Source organism: Myotis brandtii, unplaced genomic scaffold (genome assembly GCF_000412655.1).
Source record: "Myotis brandtii unplaced genomic scaffold, ASM41265v1 scaffold186, whole genome shotgun sequence".
NCBI lineage: Eukaryota > Metazoa > Chordata > Mammalia > Chiroptera > Vespertilionidae > Myotis > Myotis brandtii.
Genome location: NW_005356905.1, coordinates 885,840 through 908,458, shown reverse-complemented (window position 1 = coordinate 908,458; position 22,619 = coordinate 885,840). Strand labels below are relative to the sequence as shown.

At 36.9% G+C, this 22,619-nt stretch overlaps 1 protein-coding gene across 1 annotated transcript in view; it reads right to left on the bottom strand.

Moving 5' to 3' along the window:
• Nucleotides 1-1,470: 1,470 nt before the first annotated feature.
• RSRC1 (arginine/serine-rich coiled-coil 1) overlaps nucleotides 1,471-22,619 on the bottom strand; it is a 335,473-nt gene continuing 314,324 nt past the window's right edge. The window contains exons 8-10 of the mRNA XM_005864118.2: nucleotides 8,823-8,929; nucleotides 3,488-3,640; nucleotides 1,471-2,549 (exon numbers count right to left, since the gene is read on the bottom strand). Coding sequence (XP_005864180.1) covers nucleotides 2,457-2,549; nucleotides 3,488-3,640; nucleotides 8,823-8,929 — 353 coding nt within the window. The 3' untranslated portion in view covers nucleotides 1,471-2,456. The remainder of the gene's footprint in view (nucleotides 2,550-3,487; nucleotides 3,641-8,822; nucleotides 8,930-22,619) is intronic.

Sequence of the window (22,619 nt, the reverse complement as noted above, 5' to 3'; positions counted from 1 at the left end):
CTTTTAGGTAATTTTACTGAAAATAAATCACAGTAGGCAAGTCCACTATTGGTATCCTCATTTCACAGGCTCGGATGCCTGAAGTGTGTCCTGTCCTTATATCCTTATGTATCTTATTCTCTTAATTAGGGAGTGCCAGGAAAGTTCTCTTATTCATTTTCCCTAAGAATGTACTCACCTCAGAAATGAAAATCCAACTTGTATTATTAGTACTCATCATTTTACACAAAATCAACATTTCAAAAAACACTTTGAGGTCTCATGTAGGTCCAAATTGTTATCATTATTCAAGTGACATGAAAGGTACTGTTCTGTTTTAGACTTATTATGTTAGGATACTAAAGAAGGCCTGAGCTCGGTGATGTGTTTGATGGTGTTCTATGAGTCTTTTTCATTAAATTTGATTTGGCATGTGTGGTAATACTGTAGTCTTCAATAGGAACACAGATAAGCGCAGTTAATGCATTAAAATTAATCATACTGAAAATCAGCAAGAAGGGCAAATAGTCATTGAGTTCCTGCAGGGACTAAAGTTTAGTTAATTAATTAAAAAGATAACCAATTCTTTATTTCTATAAAAAAATGTACCTTTAAAATACAAATCTCTTGCAGTTCAAGTTTTTGTATTTGAACTACTTACCACAGAGGAACACTGGAGTTACATATAATTAGAGTGGATCATAATATTTTCACTATTTTATAGATGAGGAATGTTAGTCATACTGCGAAAAAAACACCTAGTTCAGGTTCTTTGGAGAATCACTGATAGGCCCAATGACAACCCATATTCTTGCCTGGACCACTACAGTATACTTTTCAGAAGGGTGAAAATACTTTTACAACTTACAAGTTATGCAAAGAATAAAATAAAAAAATATTTCAGAAACTGTAATCTTTTCTTAAAGTCACTAAAAATGTATATATCTAGATTAAAAACCATACAAACCTGAGTTCATACTGGGCACTAACAGCTAAAGAAAAAGAACACTAGCATTTATTTAGAATGTGAAAACATGTTTGTATAAAAACACGTATTTATCATCAGTCTCTTTTCCATACCTTTTGCAATTAAATGTAAGCTCTTTATAGTTTTTTGTCTTTTTTTTTTGGTTAATCCTCACCATAGGATATTTTTTCGATTGCTTTTCAGAGAGAGTGGACGGAGGGGAGAGAGAGAGAAAGGGGGTTTGTGGGGGGGGAGAGAGAGAGAGACAGAGAGACAGACAGACATTGATGTGAGAGACACATCAACTGGTTGCCTCCCACATGTGCCTTGAACCAGGGAGGGGGCAGGGAGCGAACCCACAACCCAGGTACATGGCCTTGACTGGTAATTGAACCCAAGATCCCCCAGTGCATGGGCCATCGCTCTACCCACTGAGAAATACCGGCCAGGGCTTTATATTTTTCATTTTTAACAAGGATTAAATTTTACTGGTTTCAGAAAAAAAATCATTAGATGTCCTATAAATTGGTAATTTTATCCCCAAAACTGTTCATGCTTATATTGTATTCTGAGGTACAGTCTTCATAGAGACTAAATTAGAGTGAGAGCAAACAACAGAACAAAATAGGGGAGGGAAGTATTTATTTCAGCTGTTGAAAACTAAAGGCAAGGACTAAAAGCCCTTATCTCTGGCATGTTCAGTATGGAATGCATAGTTGATTTTCATTCAGCCACTAGAGAAAGGTATTCTACAGTGACAGAGGCTTCTCAACATTACAACTAGTTGGCTTCCTCTACAGAGAACAGCAGATGGCTAAGTAAGACTGAAGCGAGAGCTCTTACCTGTTTCCTTGGAAATGACTTCCCTGTCATGGACATTTTGCCAAGTGGTTAGGTCTAGCATGAGCATGTGATTTCTAAAAGAACGAGTGGGATCTGCTAACATGTTTAAAAGGAACTTAGTAAAAGCTGATCTCTAAGCAATAAGACATCAATTTGATCTTTAAGAAATTTTTTCAATAAATATGTTGTTCTTTAAATATTAACATGCTCATTCTGCTTAGATTGTTAAGAATGCTTTTTATTGTTCCTAAAATTTCCCAGTAAGGTGAAATAAAAGATTCAAAGACATGGAAGATGAAATCTCATATTTATAGCATATAGTTTGATTCTCATATATGCATGATCAAATAGTGTCTTTAAATGACAGTTGATATTTTAAAAATTGTACTTAGAAATGATACTGTGTGCCATTTACTTTAACATTGATATTTTTAGGATTAGCTTTATTAACAGCAGGGATTTTCATGCATTCCTCAATTTTACACTAGTTTTAATATTCACAGTGTTTAAGTTCAAGTCAACAAATATTCAAGCCCACATGAGAAATGAATTAAATGAGATTACCTTTTTATATAATTGGGTCAATTCTTTATAAGAGTAAAAAGTTAAAATGGGATATAAAAACCTAAATTTCCAATGTTACTGTTAATTCAACCATATGTATTAATTAGGCCACAGGACTGCCCATTAGCCTTTCTTGTCGAAGAGCAATTAATCTCTTGAACCACTTCTCCTCAGCATCAGCTTTCTCAATAAATAACTGAAATAAAAAGGAAAAAGAAAAAATGTTATTGTGTACTAATCACTGGGGTTTGACCTTACATGATGCAAAGCACCTTTATGAAATACATCTTTCAGCACAAGATTTGAATACTGTTTAACTCTATGACTTCTTAACTGAAGATCATCTATTTGGAATTAATAATGATCAGATAGTTTTGGATTAAAAGGACTAATATCAACATCATTTGGTTAACAATTTTATACCCTACGAGTGGGGCTGGCGCCAGCAGTAGGTGTGAGCGCCAGGTGGGACCGCAGCATGCAGGAGCAAAGAATTTTTAGTAACGCACCAGAGGTTTGCCCCGATGACAGCGACTGGTGCCCCACCGTGGTCTGGCGCCCCTGCTCACCTGGCTCCACCATCCTGCCACGCCCAACACCTGTCATTTTCCACGCACACCCCCTGGTGGTCAGCACATGTCATAGCGACTGGTTGTTCAGTTGTTCCACCGTTTAGACTATTTGCATATTAGCCTTTTATTATATAGGATTTTGTGAAGTTTATTTCCTACAATCTTTCTGAGAGACCGAGTGAAATGACAGCATTTCACAGAAGACAGCAAAGTATGTCCATGACAAGTTCATAGTCAATGAACCATCTAAGCTGAGCCTGAATCTGATCTTTTAGTGCCAGATTAAAAACACAACAAAACTCCTCTTTCTGTCTATTTTTCTTAGTCATAGAAATACTTCTTCTAGAAGTCAGGCAACATGAGTTGGACATACCATAGTCAAATACATGTAACAGCTCCAAGGGCTGGGGGGTGGGGGGTCAGTTGCCTACTTTTAGCAAATTGGAACATATGAATCCATTTCCTTCAATGGTCGTCTTGTTGCCAACACAAAAGGGCAACAGTCTGAATTCATTTCAGTCAACTAGACTTCAACTGACAGTCTTAGGTTTAAGGATCTTACGTTCGGATGAGCCAGAGAATTGTCATCTTGGTACTTGATAGCAGTAGGGATGCTGCTCGGGTCTATTTCTTTTTCATTACTGGGTAGATCAGCAGCTACTGACACTGGTCCTGATGCTGCAGGTACATGCTTCACTTCACTGGCTTCCACCGACTGAGATAAAACACATATTATTAATTGCATCACAATATACAATTACAATTCTGCTTTAATAATATTTCTGATTTTGAATAATAATTGCTCAATAGTCTCTTTTGAGATGAAAGTCATCATGAAGAAGCCCTAGGTTATTAAAAAAAAATAATTATTCCCCAAACAAGCAAACAAATACAAAAACATTGGGAAAATGCTTATCATTTCTTATGATCAGCATAATTTTAAGAAATTGGTACTTGGAGTCCACACTATTAAAAAAAATATATTTCATATATGTAAATTCTATTACAAAACAAGGTTGCAACAAATCTCCAGCATTTAGTTGGCCTCTTTAAGTATAAAAAGCGAAGTCATAGGTTATTTATTTATTTATTTAAAATAACAGTCTTACTGAGATATAATTCACATATTGAAAATCATATAGCTTTTAGCATACCCAGAGAGTTTTGTAACCATCACCACAAGCAACTTTAAAACATTTCATCATCCTTTCCAAAACTCCATACCCATTAGAAGTCACTACTCTCCATTTCTTCCCAACCCTTGGCAACCACTAATCTGTCTGTCTTTATGGATTTGTCTATTCTGGACATTTCATATATAAGAAATCATACAATATGTGTTTTTTAGTGACTGGTTTCTTTCATTTAGCATAATGTTTTCAAGGCTCATCCATGTTATTCACATATCAGTACTTCATTCAGTTTTATTGCTGAATAATATAGGCACTGTGTTAAGGGCTGGGGACAAAAAGACTAATAAATCATCGTTCCTGCCAGGAAGGAGCCAGCAGTTTGGTGCTAACTCGGGATGGTTCCAATATTTCCTCCCCTAAGAAAGAAGAAAGCCAGGGAAGCAGTTATTAGCAGCAAGGTTTCAGGGATAATATGAAATGGATTAGATGAGAAGTTGAAATTAAAAATTAAAATAAAAAAATGAAGACAATTGGGAGATTAATTCAACTTCTTAGCTCCCTTTCTATACCTACTGGCTCTACACCTATTGTTTTTTCAATTTCCATTTTCTTTTTGACCTGTCTACTTCTGAACACTCACTTCTCTAAATGAAGGGCAAAACAGATTTCACTGAGAAAATCATATAGAAAAAAAATGAAATAGGCATGAATGAGTTAATCCTTTCTTAGAATAACTTACCTTAGAATTAAAAATCCATCTATTTAACCAGTATTTATTAAGTACTACTAACTGCTAAGCACTGAGTACACAAAGAGAATAAAATAGTTATGTTCCCTGTCCCAATTGGAGATTACATTTTCCTAATGGGACTGACAAATTACTAACAAATAATCCTATCTAATAAAGAGGGAATATGAATGGCGGTGCCCATAACCACAAGATGGCAGTGCCCAGTCCTCTCAGCCCCGCCGGGGGAGTAGCAGGCAGGCGGTGCAGCTGGACCCACCCCCAGGAGTCCTCCAGACCTTTCAGTCCCGCCGGGGGGCGAGCCGGCAAGTGGGTCCTGCAGAGAGCAGACAGCAGGGCCTGCTTGCGGGTCACCGCGGTGACCAGGCGAGCCGGCAAGTGGGCACCGCAGAGAGCAGACAGCAGGGCCTGCTTGCCCGTCACTGCGGCGTTGAGCAGGCAGGCCCTGCAGAGCGCAGAGAACCATGCGGAGCAGGCCTAAGCCGTCAGTAGAACATCCCCTGAGGACTCCCAGATTGGCGAGGGTACAGGTTGGGCTGAGGGAACCCCCTCCACGTGCACAAATTTCATGCACCGGGCCTCTAGTACATAATAATACATATATAAACACAAATTGTAACAAGCGACATAAGAAATATTTAAAGAAATATTTGTTAAATTTGAATTGAAAGTTCTATTCTTATATTTTGGAGCCAATACTTTTCCCCCCAAGGTCTCAAATATTTCTATGACTCCAACATACTGGGCCTATAAGATTCGCAATCCTTATTTAGAAGATATTATACTGACTCTTCATAAAACTGAAGACATAGATTAAACCCAATATTCTGCAAGGAGAAAAATGGGAGTATCCTAATCCAGTGAGGTCCAGGACATCACTGTTTGGTAGTCTATGTTGCTGTGCAGAGACTAGAAGAGCATGCCATTCTGCATATCTCGGCCGTTCTCTGATAGGGCTTAGTTAGGAGACTAGCTGTCTGTGTGCAACTGCCTTGAAAAATTGTGGTGTGCTGTTATTCTAATTGCCAAAAGTATGGCAGAGATAATATTTTATTATAAAAACTAAGTAACCGTATTCTATTTTTTACCTTCACTGTACATATTTCTTTGAGAAGTTCTTATGCAAACATAAGTGAAGTTCTCAGAGGTTTGAATCAGAACATGGAAGTTATTATATAATAATACATAATTAAAAATGTGTGAAAACAATCATTAATTGCTTCTTTATTTAAGTGAAGAAAATAAAATTTGATGATTAAAAAACCCTAAACATGGCCACTAACATCCGTCTTTGAACAGTACTGCCACCTGGTGGTTCAGTTTGGAAAAAATTGTTTTCAAATTGTACTTCAAGTTAAAGAACAAATTACCCTCTTTTTAAACAGAGGCGGATATCTGCCAGATATAACAATTTAAGGGATGAATAACTGGTCATATTATTATGGACAGCAGTCTGAAAACAAGCTGCATCTTGTTCCTGATGTTGATGATATACCGGGAGCTATTAGATTACTCACAAGAGAAACATGATTGCAGAGGGTGAAACTAGTCCAATCGATAAGTGTTGCAGACGACACTGTGTCTAGCATGTCATTAGTAACAGCCACTTTTCTGGTAACGGCTCCCTAGCTTAATTAGTGGAATTAACATTGCTAAAGACTCTACCAACTGAAAGGGTGGATAGTATAGAAAAGCCTTTTTTAGATATAAACTTTATACCAATGAGTGTAGAACTTTCCAGGAGAGAAAGATGTTGAAACTTGGGTCATGGGTAATTTAGTCCTCAAGAGAGTCTTTGCTATGCATCAGGGATACCCCATCACCTCTCCCATGATCTGGATTAAACAGTACTCAAGATAATTTACCTCCCTGTGCTAAGTAATCTCCTAATAAATAATTCAGCTTCGTGGGCATCCTGAATTCCTACCATATACTGGAGACACAGACATTTTAGAAACTAAAAACAGAATATCACTTTCTAAACTAAGATTGGTCCTGTTTTATATATAGTTGAATTGGAATTTATTCATTGTTGGCCCATCACTGCTTTTCTGATCATTTTGAAATGCAGTGACTAATAAAAGTCTAGTGTTGTATAGCTAATCCTATTGTACATTCACCAAGGTAAATGCCATCTTCTGAGGCTTTTTAGCATATTCCCCTGTTGGTGCCACTTACTATATTTCAATGCATGCTTTCTTTATATTACAACAGGGAAGGTTCATTGCGTTCACAATTACTAGACATTTAATAATAGGAAAAAGAGGCTCTGGAGTTGGACAAATTTGATTTAGATGCTGCTTCTTGTCATTTACTAGCAGTTTGACCATGGTTATAAAATTTGCTGAGCTTCAGCTTCCTTAGCTATAAATAACGGTTATTGGGATATTAGATAAATTATATATGTTAAATGTCTGCTATTAATGGCAGACATTTAAGTTAAATTTAAAAAGTGGGGCTAGGATACAACATTGTTTCTCATAATTTGCTCAGTGCTTTAATGTTTTCAAATTGCTGTGTTGAAACAAACTGGTCCAAAGCTGATGCCTATACAGGAAACCAGCAAATTTAAAGCTACATAAAGCTCTGAAGTAATTTTTAACTATTTTGCTGGTAATACAATAGGTCAAGGTATAGAAACCATAAAAAATTACAACAATCTCTGGTCCAACCACAATGGGAATCCTTGTACCTACAATTCCTCTTTAGGAAGCCATCGACAAATATATCCCTCAGTGTTCAGTAAGAGGAGGAGGTGGGGCAGGAGCAGGAGAAGAAGAGTAGTAAACAGCTTTCATTTCTGGAGTCTTCCTGTGTGCCAGGCACTTGGCTAACTGTTCTACGTACAGTATCTTGTTTATCTTTTAAAGACCTCTGCCATGGGTATTATCCCCATTTGAAGATAAGAAAGCCAAGGTTTAATAAGGTTATATAGTTTAAGGATGTAGATAGTAAATAGAATCAGAATGTGTTTCCAAGTCTGTCTGACTCTACATTTTATGCTTTTTGACCACTGCTTCCCAATTGCTAAACCCAAGATGTCTGCAAGTTGGTCTTGCTTTTGGAGGAAAGAAATAAAAATGTTGGTAAAATATTTTAACTAAATACATTTCTAACAGACTCAACTCACAGTGCTGAATTAATAACATTTCTAGGCTATTTTTGCTTCTCTGCCATACTTATCCAACCTAAAACTAGCTATTTGTAGGGTTTCCAGAATTGATTTTATTGCTTTTTATGATCATTGTGAAGAAAAAACTGTTTTAAAAATAGTTGAAACAGAAGATGGGCTTCCTTCACATAGATTTAAAAAGGTTCCTTATGGAGGCAGAGGCCCCTGCTCCATCTTGGTTCTCTCAGTCATTAACTTATGTATACATGTAGAATATTTTTGAGTAATTGGTAAGTATACCATGTCTTTGTCAGATGTGTTACTAAAGATTACATGTATTTTCATAGTAAAATGTCTTTTCCTACCAAAGGAACATATATTCCCAAAAGCAGCCTTAATTATGACTGAAAGCACACACAAAATATTCAACAGAAATAAAATGCTAATCAAAGCCCCTTTTACTAGATACCCATCTGGCAAGAGTATAGATATATGTTACTATTTGGGTATAATTTCATTGTTAAAGGCCTTTTCTAACTTTTCTCTAGCAATGAGAATTCAAAAAGTAGATACCAGTATATATGCTTGAAAAGAAAATCATGTATTATGTTCATGAAATGCATATTATTGTTGTGAACTGTGTTGACATTTTACTTGGTCTTTTCAGTGAATTTTAAAATAAAAATGGCATCAGACACATTTTTACAGTATATTTTTTGACAAATTAAACTTAAACTGATTCTCACTGGTTCATTCTCTCTCTCTCAATAACATGCTGACACTCTCTCACCCTACTTCATCTATCTATTAGCAGAAGCTCTTACATTTAAGTGAAATCCATTAATAAAGCATCTCTTCAGTTGGAATCTAAAGGTTTATTCATAATACCTGGATGAAAACTTACCTTTTTGACTTCTTTACTTGATCTGAATGTCTGCTGAACAAAAGAATCACTTTCAATGGCTTCAATTTCTTTTACTCTTTTTACTTGTTCTACCAGGGTGGTTTGGTCTAAAAAAAAAGGGGGGGGGGGGGGAATTGTCAGTGTATTTTTGGCATATAAACTTGTTAACGACACTACACCTAAGCAGAGTTCTTTATTTCTATGAAGTAATTTTAACTCACAAAATTTAACTGGATGAAAAGAAAAATTTAACTGGATGAAAAGCTATCGTAATAGGCTACAGCAAGAAACCTTTCTTCCCCTATGATCTGCAAGTATAATGTCCCTACATACTAAGACTTTCACCTAAAACCTAAAATATTGCTGAGAAGGCACTGCTATAATGATCTAAGCCAATCTGGGCTAATCTGGTGGGAGAACTTCCAAAAAACAAGTGAAAAAAATATCCTCATTATTTTGAAAATACACATAAAACTAAAATAAGAGCTCAATAAATCCACCTGTACCCACCATCCAGCTTCTATAATCATTAACTTTCTATTATTCTTAATTAATCTATCCATCACACTTCAGTGTGTATGTGTGTTTTGGTAGACCAGGAGTAAAGTAAATCCCAGATATCATACCATGTGACCACTAAATATTTCAGAAGGCATCTCAGATAGGGCTTAAGAAAAAAATTAAAAACAGCACCATAACAATACCATCTTCACATCCAACAATATTACCAACTAGAGGCCCTATGCACGAAATCTGTGTAAGAGTAGGCCTTCGCAGCCCCGGCTTAGTCCGAATTTGGATGGTCATTCCACTGTTGTATCAATTTGCATGTTACACTTTTATTATTATAGACAATTCTCTTAATATCATCTTATACAGTCCATGTTTAATTTTCACAAACGTCCAAAAACATTTCTTTTTATAGTTGGCTTGTTTGGAACAGGATCCCAACAAGGTCTACACATTACACTTGGTCAATAAGTATCTTAATTCCCTTTTAATCACTTCCTGTCCACTGTCCTTCCTTTCATTACCATTTATTTATGGAAGAAACCAGATCATTTATCTTTTAACAATTTCCACATTCTGGGACTGGCTAATTTTTATTCTCATGGTGTCATTTAACATGTTCCTTTACCCTTTGTAGTTTGTGTAAACCAGTAGTTAGATCTAGATTCAGTTTCAATTTCTTCTGACCAAGAATACATCAAAGGTGGTGCTGTGCAATCCTATTACATCATATCAGGATGCGCTTCTCCCACTTTCAGTGAGGCTAAGATTGAGCAGTGGGTCCAAGGTGTTGTCAGCCTGACCCTTCTGTTATGAAGTTCTTTATGACCTTTCATCGAAAGGTTTTAGCAGATATAAATGTTTGTTGCTTAGATCTATCATTGCACTAGAGGTTGAAACTGGTAATAATAATTCTATTATTCTTCCTGCATTTATTAGCTCTAATTCCTCTATAATGAAGAACTTGCCTCATTGACGATTTGGTGATTGTAAAATATAGTCTATACAGGAAAAGGCAGAATGTATTTTCAATTATTTCCCTCTATCAATTTTGGTACAAAAATGACCAATATGAGTTAACATTTGTATTTTTAATGTATTTTAGTCCATGGTAGTTGTTTTCATATTTTAAATTAGTCTACCTCTTCAGGTTGGTTTCTGCATCCTTTCGATATGATCCCTAGTAGTTAAGGTTTGAAAAGATGTTCCAGGTTCATTTAATAGTTTCCATCCAGGACTTGAAATTAGCCATATCTCCAAAGAGCCTGGGCAGCAGGGGTGCTCACTGCGACTGGATTGCCATTGCTTCTCAGCCTTGTCAGTGGGTGGGAGAGGAAATACAAGTATTCCCTCTGCTTCTCGAAAGTTCCCATCACTCCACTCCACTTTTACAAAAGATCTACATTAGTACATGCTTCTGTTAACTGAAAAATCTGAAGAGGATTTCACTTTTATGGAAAAGGCAAAAGTGAAAATAACATTCAGCTTTTGTTTTGCAGTGAGAGCCAGAGCCAACACTCCCATCTTTGGAAGAATATATTTTCCCACATAAAAGCAAGCACTGTTGGAGTATCATGGAAGAGCTAATAGCTCCACATGCTTTAGAATAAAAGCTCCTGTGGATTTTAATTATGCAATGTACTAATTGAGCATGTGAAATGAGAGATTCTTTGCTCAGCGAATTTATTAATATTAACACATCCCATACCAGTGGATAGTATGTTTATTAGTGTTAATATAGCAGAGAAAAATTATCATGTGTACCATTCCACATGATCCAACTTTAATTTGCCAATATGAAAACAATTTGTCTGTATAGGTCTTCATTAGCTCTCTATTATTTCAAAATCACTAATTCCCAAGCGAAGTCAAATATTTCTGACTTCAGGATGTCTCATATGTATCAACTGTTTGACCCTTTGGAATTTTCCTTAACATATTCTCTCATTCGGATTTACAAAGCACATCATTAGTATTAAATGTCAGAGGTGAGCTCACCAATAGTACTTGCTGTATAAAGCTTATAGTGTTCATAGATTTAAATATGGACATACAACCAGCCAGTATGTTCAACAAAATAGCACTGGAGAAATTATAAAGAAAGGAAGTAGAAAGATTAGAGAAAAACAGAACATGATCTCTGGGTTTTTCAGTGATCATCCAGGACTACAGTGACAGGCAGATAGGGGAAAGCCAGTTTGCCTGACTTACAATCTGAAAATAAACCAGCAAAGCTTTTGCCTTTCCATGTGGGAACCATTTTACGGGTGGTATTTAAACTAAAGAGTAGGATACTTAAATTAAAGAGTAAAAGTGATATTTAAGTTAAAGATTGTGAGATTCATGGGAGATGTACATTTTCAGTCTCATAATAGCTCAGCTCCATGCTGTCTAAAAACAACAGGCATAAAAATGTTTACATTGCTTCATACTCAAAATTCTAATATCAATGTCCACAAATGTATGCCTTGAGTATAACCCTGTCATTTTTGGCAGCAGAATAAAGCACATTGATAATATATACTAAATTATTTTAAATTGAGGTTAAGCTATATATGCCAATTTGTCATTTTAAAATCCCGTGCCAATTGTAAGACTGAGAAAAACGTGAATGAAAACTAGTTATTGTTTATATACTTGGCATGAATGCCTAGCATACAAAGTATCTTGCATTCATCAACCATGAGGTAAACATAAGTGACAAAGTTACTGGGAGAATTAAAATTATAGAATTAAAAAATATTAACATGGTAAATACGGAGGAAACATCTAGCATTTGATGCTTTTTGATAAACATACCATTGGTAAATATAATGACTTTCATAGGCTGTCTGTAAGATGTCAGTAGAAGGGAGACATACTTCATAGTAGTAAAATAACAAATAATGGAGTCAGAAAGCTAAGTCACTATAGACTAAAACAATCAATACTAACTCACTGCATGGAAAATCATTTTGTTTCTTTTGTGATGAAAAATTAAAATCAAAAAGCTTATTAGTTACCACTGATGTTATATTATAAAAATTAGGCTCATCTGCTACTTCGTTATATATTTGACGATTTTACATGTTACAACATTTACAGAATTTTCTTTTAAAATGTTATCAAAAGGTATACACATTTAAAATTAGTAAATCAAGATGACAAAGTCCAATATAAACCTTTTATTTGAAAAGACAAAATTTTAATCTGTATGCCATTTATAGACAATAAACATAAACAGATCTCTAAACTGGCAGCAGTGCTAGGCTGAACACAGCAGATGGCACTATTACCCAAGACGTAATCATGGAATAAAAGAATGGGAGTTTCATGGAAGGTATCTCACACATGAAAATCTCATCTTCAACTGACTCCTTTTGAATATTAATATTTTATGAATTTATCCAAAGTTAAAATGCATTTTATGTTACAAAGAGTTTGGGTTGGTTGGCCTCATAGTTATTGAGTTACTTATGCTACTTTACTCTTCTCTTCCAGGAAAAAAAAATTATATACTAATAGTACTGCTACAAATCCATGAATAATACAAAAGGATTTCTTCAGTTTAAACTGACTTAAATTTTCATCAAGAATGCAAATATCCTTGAAATTCCTTTTTAGAGTAAAATATACATACTGAACACAAAACGTGCAAGTACTGAAATGTGAGGCATTTTCAAGAATGAAAAAAGCAAACAGCATCAAACTGGTAATTCAATGAATGAATGAATGAATGAATGAATGAATAAAGCTATTCAATAAAATCTATAAACAAATAAAATATCCCATAAAACTTACTTGAAATTTTAGTTATTAAAATAATTTCCCATGAGCACAAATTTTAACAGAAGACAGTCACTGCTTTGTCTTTTAAAACAAAGCATACAAAGTACATGTCAGAAATTCACCCAACCCTAACATTTTAAGGTTGTGTTCATAAGTCCCATATCCCTGGGCATAAATTTTCAGAACTGATGTCCACAAATAACTTGAAAGGTGAGAAAACTTCTTCAGTAGAATGTGGCTTCTCTGTTAGTCTTCTGGAAGCTTATGACACAGAACCAAGTTCCATATGTCGATGAGGCTCCTAAAGTGTCTCTAACAGCAGCCCCCCTTGGATAGACTCCCAGACAGACGCGTCTTACATTAAACTGCTTTCCATATCAGATTTGGTCACAGAAGTAACTTTAATGTGGACGTACCAGTGAAGAATTTCTGATAGACATTTCAATAAGTGCAAGTGAATTGGGTACCAGGCAAGGCTTTATTAAAAATAAAATCACACTGAACCTCATTTAGCTCCTCTCACCTAGAATGCTCTCAACTTTTCTGAATCCTTCCTGTCATTTTAGGCCATCCTTTTGGTGATGCTTTCCCTTGCCACCTGTGAGAAAAGGGATCTCTTCCATAATTCGTTTGGCTTTCCCCATATGTTGCCTTGCAGTGATAGTAATCTCTTCATGAGTGAAAGCTTAATTTCTCCAACTATAGGAGACATACCTTTTTGTGTCAATTTAGGACTTAGTGTCGTATGCTTTACTATTTAGTAAGCTGTCAATAAACATTTGTTGAAAAAGTAAAAATTAGAGGAATTAAAGTAACCATTAAAAAAACTTTATGGGGGTTGTCAAATATCAGAAGTTTCTGTAACTTACAAAATTAAATGTTTTTGCATAGCAAATATAGTCAATAATAGTGTAATAACTATGTACGGTGCTAGTTGGATCCTGGGAATATCAGGGGAACACTGTAAAGTATCTAATTGTCTAACCACTATGCTGTACACCTGAAACTAATACCAAATAATATTGACTATAAACTATAATTGAACAAAATTAAATTTCATTAACTGGTTAGTTTTAATAGCTATAGGTTGACACTATCTGGGTTCAACCCTATCTCTGCTACTTACTAGCTGTGTGACCTTGGGCAAGTGATTCAAGCTGTGCTGGTCTCTGTTTTCTCCAATGTGGCATGGGGATAATAGCTAAACATCACAGGATAGTCAAGAGGTTGGTTCCCTCCCTCCTTCCCTCCTTCCCTCCCTCCCTTCCTTCCTTCCTTCCTCCCTCACTCCCTCCCTCCCTCCCTCCCTTTCTTCTTTCAAATATTTGAGCCCATTCAATGTACCAGGCATTGTCAGATATGTTAGGGTTTAGAAACAAGAATTCTTTCTCTTATGAGCTTATGTTTTAATCAGGGAGACAAATAATAAACATGTAAATACACAATATAATATCAAGGAAAATAGAGCAGGGTAGAGGGCTAGAAAGGAGGAAGGGCACTATTTCAGATTGGTCACCAGGGAAGAACTCTCTGACAAGATGATATTATAGCAGAGAGAAGAATCATGTGAAGGAGCAAGTTGTGAAAATCAGGGAGAGGACACCTGTGCTCAGTACAGGGCTAAGGGAGCTAATTTAGTAACTGTACCGCGGACATGGAAGTTGGCTGAAAAGTTTGCAGAGAAACTCAATTGCTGACCATATGGTTTGAAGATGGCAACCTTTTTTCAGCTGGTAGTAACTAGCTTTAGCTCACACTTCTTGCAGCATCACCTGTGGTGTGGCAGCCTTGTGGGAATGATCGGAAGAGGGGCCAGGCCTGTGCGTATCTTTGAGGAGGCACAAAAGGCCCAGGTGGATGTCATCACCCACCAGGACATGGAGTCCACCCTGACTCACTGAATGCTACAGGGTGCGTGGGGAAGCAGTGCTCTGCTGATGCCTGGCCTCCTGGGCTCCAGTGATTCAAGAGATGGGAGGTCCTGTCACTTCCTAATGGATGTCTAGTAACACGAACTGCCCAAAATGGTAGTTGTGTGGTAGACATCGTGTTATAAAATAAACATGTTTTAGTTTACTGTCCGTAGGTTGACAGGCACTTTGTTTTGATCATCAGTATTTGGAGTGCCTTTCTAGTGAGTAAGGTCATAGAGGCTAATTTTTCATTTAAATGGCTGTTAAAAAAGCCAGATGAGCTATTCTGGTAGCAGAAGTAACAAAAGTTTACATTTATGGCAGTCTGCTGAGCTAAGCACTTCACATGAACTACCTCATTTAACTACCATGAGAACGAACAATTTTCTTTTTTTTAAAAAAATATATTTTATTGATTTTTTACAGAGAGGAGGGAGAAGGATAGAGAGTTAGAAACATCGATGAGAGAAAAACATCGATCAGCTGCCTCCTGCACACCCCCCACTGGGGATGTGCCCGCAACCAAGGTACATGCCCTTGGCCGGAATCGAACCTGGGACCCTTGAGTCTGCAGGCTGACGCTCTATCCACTGAGCCAAACCGGTTAGGGCGAGAGAACAATTTTCAATCCCATTGTACAGATGAGAAACTGAGGCTAAGTAACTTTAGCCAAGGTCACTTGACTAGTTAGCCATATAAATGAGATCCAATCTCTGAATTGTGATCCAGTCATTATTTCCTGTTGAAATAAATTCTTGACCCACACCTGCTAAACAACAAATTATTTTTTTCCTCCTTCCCATCCATTTACAAGAAATAATAACTGTTCTTGGTTTTGTTCTTATTCTACATTTTAATGCTATTCATTCAGTAAAATGCAATGTAGTTTTATTTGTAGAGGAGATGCCATATAAATTATCTTGGTCTTCTGGTATTATCTTGAGCTAGATTACAGATGTATATTTTCAGAATCTTTCACATTTGAAAAAGTTTTTAAAAAATTATGTCACATTCCAAAAACCTTTATTAATAAATAAGAAAAATAAAATTTTTAGGAAATCTAGCATTCTTTCACTTAAGCATGAAATCAACCTGAGTAAATTATCACTTCAGAGTTGTTCTGTATCTATTACATAACATTGGTGTTACAAAAATCTAGAATAGTTTTTGAGCAATAATCACTATGTAGTCCAACAACAGAGACTACTGCCTTATGCTTGTTTCAAATGTGATAAACATGGGTAGTCAAATCCACTTCAATAGAGTGATAAGAAATAATCATTCCAACAAAGCTAAAGCTACTGGAAGTTTTCTCATTTTAATAGGATAGAAGAAATATAATTTGAGGTATACAAGATTAATAGGGCAGAATACAAACTCTGAAGTTGCCATTTGCTGTCCATTTTAATTCTAGAATTCTTATTGACTCTAATTAAAATTCTGTAGATGGAAGCACTGTATGTTTGTAAGGAACTTGCAGTGAATGCTGTCTGCCAGCCATCTCCAAACACCCCATAACCACACACAGCTCGCCTGTCAGGAGAGCTAACACAGACATCGCAGGGCACACCACATTTGTCACTGTGGCTAATATCAGAGATACGCAGCTCTTTTTTCTTAGCACACAAAAGCAAGATATGTAATTCAATGCTCAATTTACCCTTGTCTCGCAGGAGATTTTTCCCCGCTAATTGATAGAAATTAAGCCATTAATCAAGCCACTAGCCATCATTCAAACCAGAGAAGATGAATACAAACTTTCATCATAACCACCTTCCCCATTTTAGTGTTCATTAGCATTAATTTTTAATGCAATTATGCTATTCTTTTACGCTGAGCTCATAAATTACTGCTCTTTTGTTGCTGGCTGGCCTTGTAAAATCCAAACTAATGCTTTGTGCTCTGATCTTAAAGGCAATTACTAGGTTCTTCTATCTTTTATATTTTTGCATCACCAATAACCTTTATATATAACGAACACCCATGAATGACTATGCCTGTTTGTTATTTTAATGCCTTTATATAAATCTCTGAACATGTAAATGTAGTCAAATGTATGTACAACATATATATACACATATAGACATATCACATATATCACAAAATATAAATGCTATTATAAATATAGGATCTCACAAATTCATATTGTAATTTATGTTCAAATATAAAGACTTCATTATGGTTTCTTATCATTAAAATGTAATGCATTATTATATTAAAGTTATAATTTTTATAACAAAGAAGGGAGAGAAAATAGAAACAGTGGCTGGCTATTATAAACATTTGTAGGGTCAAACAATTACTAAAAATAGAAAGAATGATTATGAAATATCAAAATTCCTTAGTTCTTTACCTAGGGTTATTGTTTTATGTTTAAATCCTTACTTTAAAAAATAACTGTTGAAACCTGAAAATTAATGATATGAACATGAAGAGTACTGGAAAATAAAAAGAACCATTTATCCAAAAACATGTTTTAAGCACATATAATAACTTCATATTCTTATATTTTGCAAAGTGGATGCATCAGTTTATTAGAGGATAATAATAGAATGCAAAGACAGAATTCCAGAAACAAAAATACTGAACCAAGAGGCAACATCCACTCAGTCCTCCATCCCAGGGAAGGTAGATAAGATGGACTCTCCATAGTCTCCCAAAAGCATTGGTTATGCTCATTCCTGGGTGCAGAGGAGATAAAAATCTATAACTCTCTTCTTGTATTATCCCAGTAATGCATTAGCATGTGTTTGCAGGTTATGTTCTGGCCTCCCCCTAGCAAGAGAAAGGTTGCATATATGGCATTAAGATTAATGAAATAAAACTGAATGGGGAAACGTCAGTAGCACTGGTGTTGGTGCCAGCCCAGTCACCTTTTGGAGATACATAGCTGTTGCCTACCCCTAACTCTATAGGATAGGGGTAGGGAGAGAAGAGTATATTCAGGAGTTGTGTCCCCCCAAAAAAGGTTTTGAACCATTAACTTATTAAGATATAAAAAAGGTGATGATTGGCTTGCCTTATCTTATGTTTCCTTTCATGGCTAGTTATTAGATTTCACCTTTAATAGGAAGTTATACATGGGTTAGAAGCAGTGAGGCTTAATTCTACAGGGACTTGATTCTCTGAACCAAGGGGCTTATAATGTCAGGATAAGTAGACAGCCTAAACTCAAGTATTTTGTGATCATTCCTTCATTATGTCAGAAGCAAAATAGGCACCTCCACACATGTATTGAATATTTAAGTTGTTGGTATAAAGTTGTGAGTTCTAATACCTCTTATTATAAGCATTTTGTGTTTGGGCTCAGGAGCTTAAAAAAGGCAGTCCATGGCTTCACATATTTCCCTGATCATATTGATGAAAATGTTGGGGTTCAGAAACTGAAACTGAAGTTAATTCACCCAACATATATTTAGTGCCTTTTTATGCCAGGTGCTAGACTAGGTGCTAGCGATTTCTGGTGGAAAATTACTTGCTTTTTGTTCTCACAGAGTCCATGGGCAAAATGGAGCTAGCTTTTATTTAGAATTTTTACTTGCAGGCAGTTATAAGCTGGTAAGAATAGGGATTTGTTGTGCTTACAAAGTGCTTTTGCACCTGTTATTTCACTAGATTCTGAAACAGAGATGATTTTTTGGTAATAAACGATACCCCCATTCTTCAAATCAAATATTTGATACTCTGATAATTTAAGAGATACTATGAGAGGCTGAGTTTGGATATCAAACCAAATCTTTGTACACTTCCCATTGCACCAGGTGGCTCCTTAGCCTTCGAATCTCTGATAGCCTGTATGATGAATAGTTATGATTGCTTATACTTATTTTAAATGCTTATCAAATTTATACAATTTTGATCTTTAAAAGAAAGCGGGCCAGGGAGAATGGTAGTGGATGATAGAAGATACTAATTTCTCATTCTTAAAAGCAGAGTATAAGGTTTGAAGAAACCATTATATATTTCAAATTGTAATTTAAAAAATTAGCTTTATTGGGGTATTATCTATACTAATATATTAATAAAAGGGTAATATGCAAATTGGTCATGACACCCTCACAGTCATGACCAGATATGCTAATTAGTCACAACCACTATGCAAATTGACCATCACTCCAACACACAAGATGGCCACCCCCATGTGGCCACATGATGGCCGCCAAAAGATGGCCTGCAGGGGAAGGCAGTTGGGGGCAACTGAGCCTGCAGGGGAGGGAAGTTGGGGGTGACCAGGCCTGCAGGGGAGGTCAGTTTGGTGTGACCAGGCCGGCAGGGGCGGGCAGTTGGGTGTGACCAGGCTGGCAGGGGAGGGCAGTTGGAGGTGACCGGGCCGGCAGAAGAGGGCAGTTGGGGGTGACCAGGACGGCAGGGGAGGGCAGTTGGGGGTGACCAGGCCGGCAGGGGAAGGCAGTTGGAGGTGATCGGGCCGGCAGAGGAGGGCAGTTGGGGGTGACCAGGCCGGCAGGGGAGGGCAGTTGGGGGCGACTGGGCCGGCAGCGGAACAGTTAGGCATCAATCAGGCTGGCAGGGGAGTGGTTAGGTGGTGATCAGGCTGGCAGGCAGGTGAGCGGTTGGGAGCCAGCAGTCCTGGATTGTGAGAGGGATGTCTGACTGCCCGTTTAGGCCCGATGGGCAGTTGGACATCCCTAGAGGGGTCCCAGATTGGAGAGGGTGCATGCTAGGCTGAGGTACAACCCCCCCATCCCTGTGCACGAATTTCATGCACCGGGCCTCCAGTCCTATATAATAAAAAGGTAATATGCAAATAGACCAAACAGCAGAACAATTAAACAACCAATCAAAGTGTAATATGCTAATGATATGCTAAGGCTGCTCAACCACTCGCTATGACATGCACTGACCACCAGGGGGTAGACAGTCAACTAGTCCAGCTGCTATTATGATGTGCACTGACCACCAGGGGGCAAATGCTCTGACATGTTAGGTTAGCTTGCTGCTGGGCTCTGGCCCATCGGGACTGAGTGAGAAGGGCCAGACACGCCCTGGAGCCCTCCTTCAATCCCTCCCCGGCCCAATCATGCACTGGTGGGGTCCCTTTGCCTGGCCTGCACCCTCTCGCTTTCTGGACCCCTTGGGGGATGTCAGAGAGCTTGTTTAAGCCCAATCCTGCAGGCCATGCCCCTTGGTAGGGTGCCAGATGCAGGGCTTATGGTTGGTGAGTGCTGCTGTGGCAGCCCAAGCCTCTCCCAATCAATTGCGGCAGGCACATTGGGGCTGGGATGAGCGGGAAAGGCAGGTAGGAGCTGCAGGTGGTGTCGGACTGCAGTTTTCAGCTGGATCCCTGCAGAACACCCAGAAGGACCCCACTCATGCACGAATTCGTGCACTGGGTCTACAGTTTATGTATAATAATAACACTCACTTAAAGGATCGGATTTAATAAATTTTGACATATGTATACAGCATGTCACTAATGCCATGACCCAGATATAGAATATTTCTATTACACCAAAAATTTATTTGTGCTTCTCTGTGGTCAATCTTTCTCTCTATACCCTGATACCAGACAATCACAAATCTGCTTTCTGCCAGTGTGTATTAGTCTGCATTTTCTGGAATTTCATATAAATGGCATACTCTTTCTCATCTGATGTCTTTGACTCAGCATATTTTTGTGATAGCTCCACATTGCTAGGAACATCTATTGTTTGTTCTTTCTATTACTGGTAGAATTTTATTATATGAACTAGAGGCCCAGTGCATGAAATTCATGCACTGGTAGGGTCCCTAGGCCTGGCTGACGACTAGGGCCGATCAGGGCCTTCCTTCTCCTGGCTGCCAGTTGCCGGCCGGGGCCTTCCTTTGTTCCGCGCTGCCCCTTGGTGGTCAGTGCACATCATAGCGAGCAGTCGAACTCCTGAGGGGACAATTTACATATTCGCCTTTTATTATATAGGAGGATATCCATAATCTGTTTATTCATTCACATGTTGATGGACATTTGAGTGGTTTCTAGTTTCTGGCTTTTGAGAATAAAGTTGCTGTAATATTGATGTAGAAGTTTTTGTGTGGATATATGTTTTCACTTCTTTTGGGTAAACATGTAATACTGAAATGGCTGGTTATATGGTAGGTTTGCATTTCCCTGATGACTAGAGATACTGAGCATTGGTTAATGTACTATTGACCATTCACTTCTTTTTAAAAATGTGTTCAAATATTTTGTTCATTATTTAATTAGGTTGTCTTATTATTGAATTTTTTGCATATAATGAATATACATCCTTTGGTAATATGTATTGCCAATATTTTCTCCCATTTTGTTACTTGCCTTTTTGTTTTTAATGGTGTCTAACAAAGAGCAAAATCTTTTTAAATTAAAAAAGTCCAACTTATCATTTAAAAAAATGATTTGTGCTTTCTGTGTCTATCAAAGGAATATTTGCCTACCTCAAGGCTGCAAAGATTTTCTCCTATATTTTCTTCCAGGAGATATAATTTTAGCCTTTATATTTAGGTCTACAATACATATCAAGCTAATTCCTATGTATAGTGTTAATGTTCATTTTTCCCCATAAGGCTTCCCAGTGTTTTCAGCACCATTTATTGAAAATGGTTTCTTCTTCTCATTGAACTGCCTTGGTAGTTTTTGCTGAATATTAATTGGTCATATATATGAGGGTTGATTTCTTTCTAGTCTGTTCCATTTACCTATGTACTATCCTTACAGTCATCCACAGTTTTGATTACTGTAGTTTATGGTAAGTCTTTAAATCAGAGAGTGTAAATCATCTGACTTTGTTCTTTTAAAAAACTGCATTGATTATTCTATGTTATTTGCATTTTTTAGTAGAAACTTTGCTCCTAACAATGTACATTGAATTTTAGCATTACGATGCAAAGTATAATACATAATAACATTCAGTTTCAGGGATAAGTTGAAATACAAATGATTACTAAAATTAGGTACTCTCCAAATATTAGTTTGTTAAGCACAACACTTAAAATAAGAAAAGAAAACATTGCCAATTAATTAAATCAACTTTAAAAATAGTTTCTGGGACTGACCAAGTTGTAAAAATGTTATTTATCACAAACAAATGCTGCTATTTTAAATTTTATTTCTTCTGGTTTTAAAATAAAAAACTGAGCCACATTCATGCTACTTCATTATGAAATAATGTTTTAAATGACTAAAAAATGTTGATGGCAAGATTTTGTTTTGTTTTTGTCAATGAATGTAGTTTATAAAATATAAACTACAGGTGTAACTGATAAAAGGAAAACCAAAAAGGAGAATAAAGAATGACAGACTAATAGAAGAAGCAATTTTTCAGAGATTGTAAAGAACCAAAAATAAGTGTGTGTGTGTGTGTGTGTGTGTATTGATTCTAGAGAGAAGAAGGGGGAAAGAGAGAAACATCGATTGGTTGCCTCCCGCATTCACCCTGAATGGGAATCGAACCCACCACCTTTTGGTGCATTGGACGAGGCTCTAACCAACTGAGACACACCGGCCAGGGTGAGTGTATATGTTTAAGAGTCTGAATTACTTGGAGAAATTCTAGCTGCACAGGGAACAGAACTGGGATATGTAGGTCCCAAACCAAATGGATGAATAATCTCTATTCCTCAACTATTATTT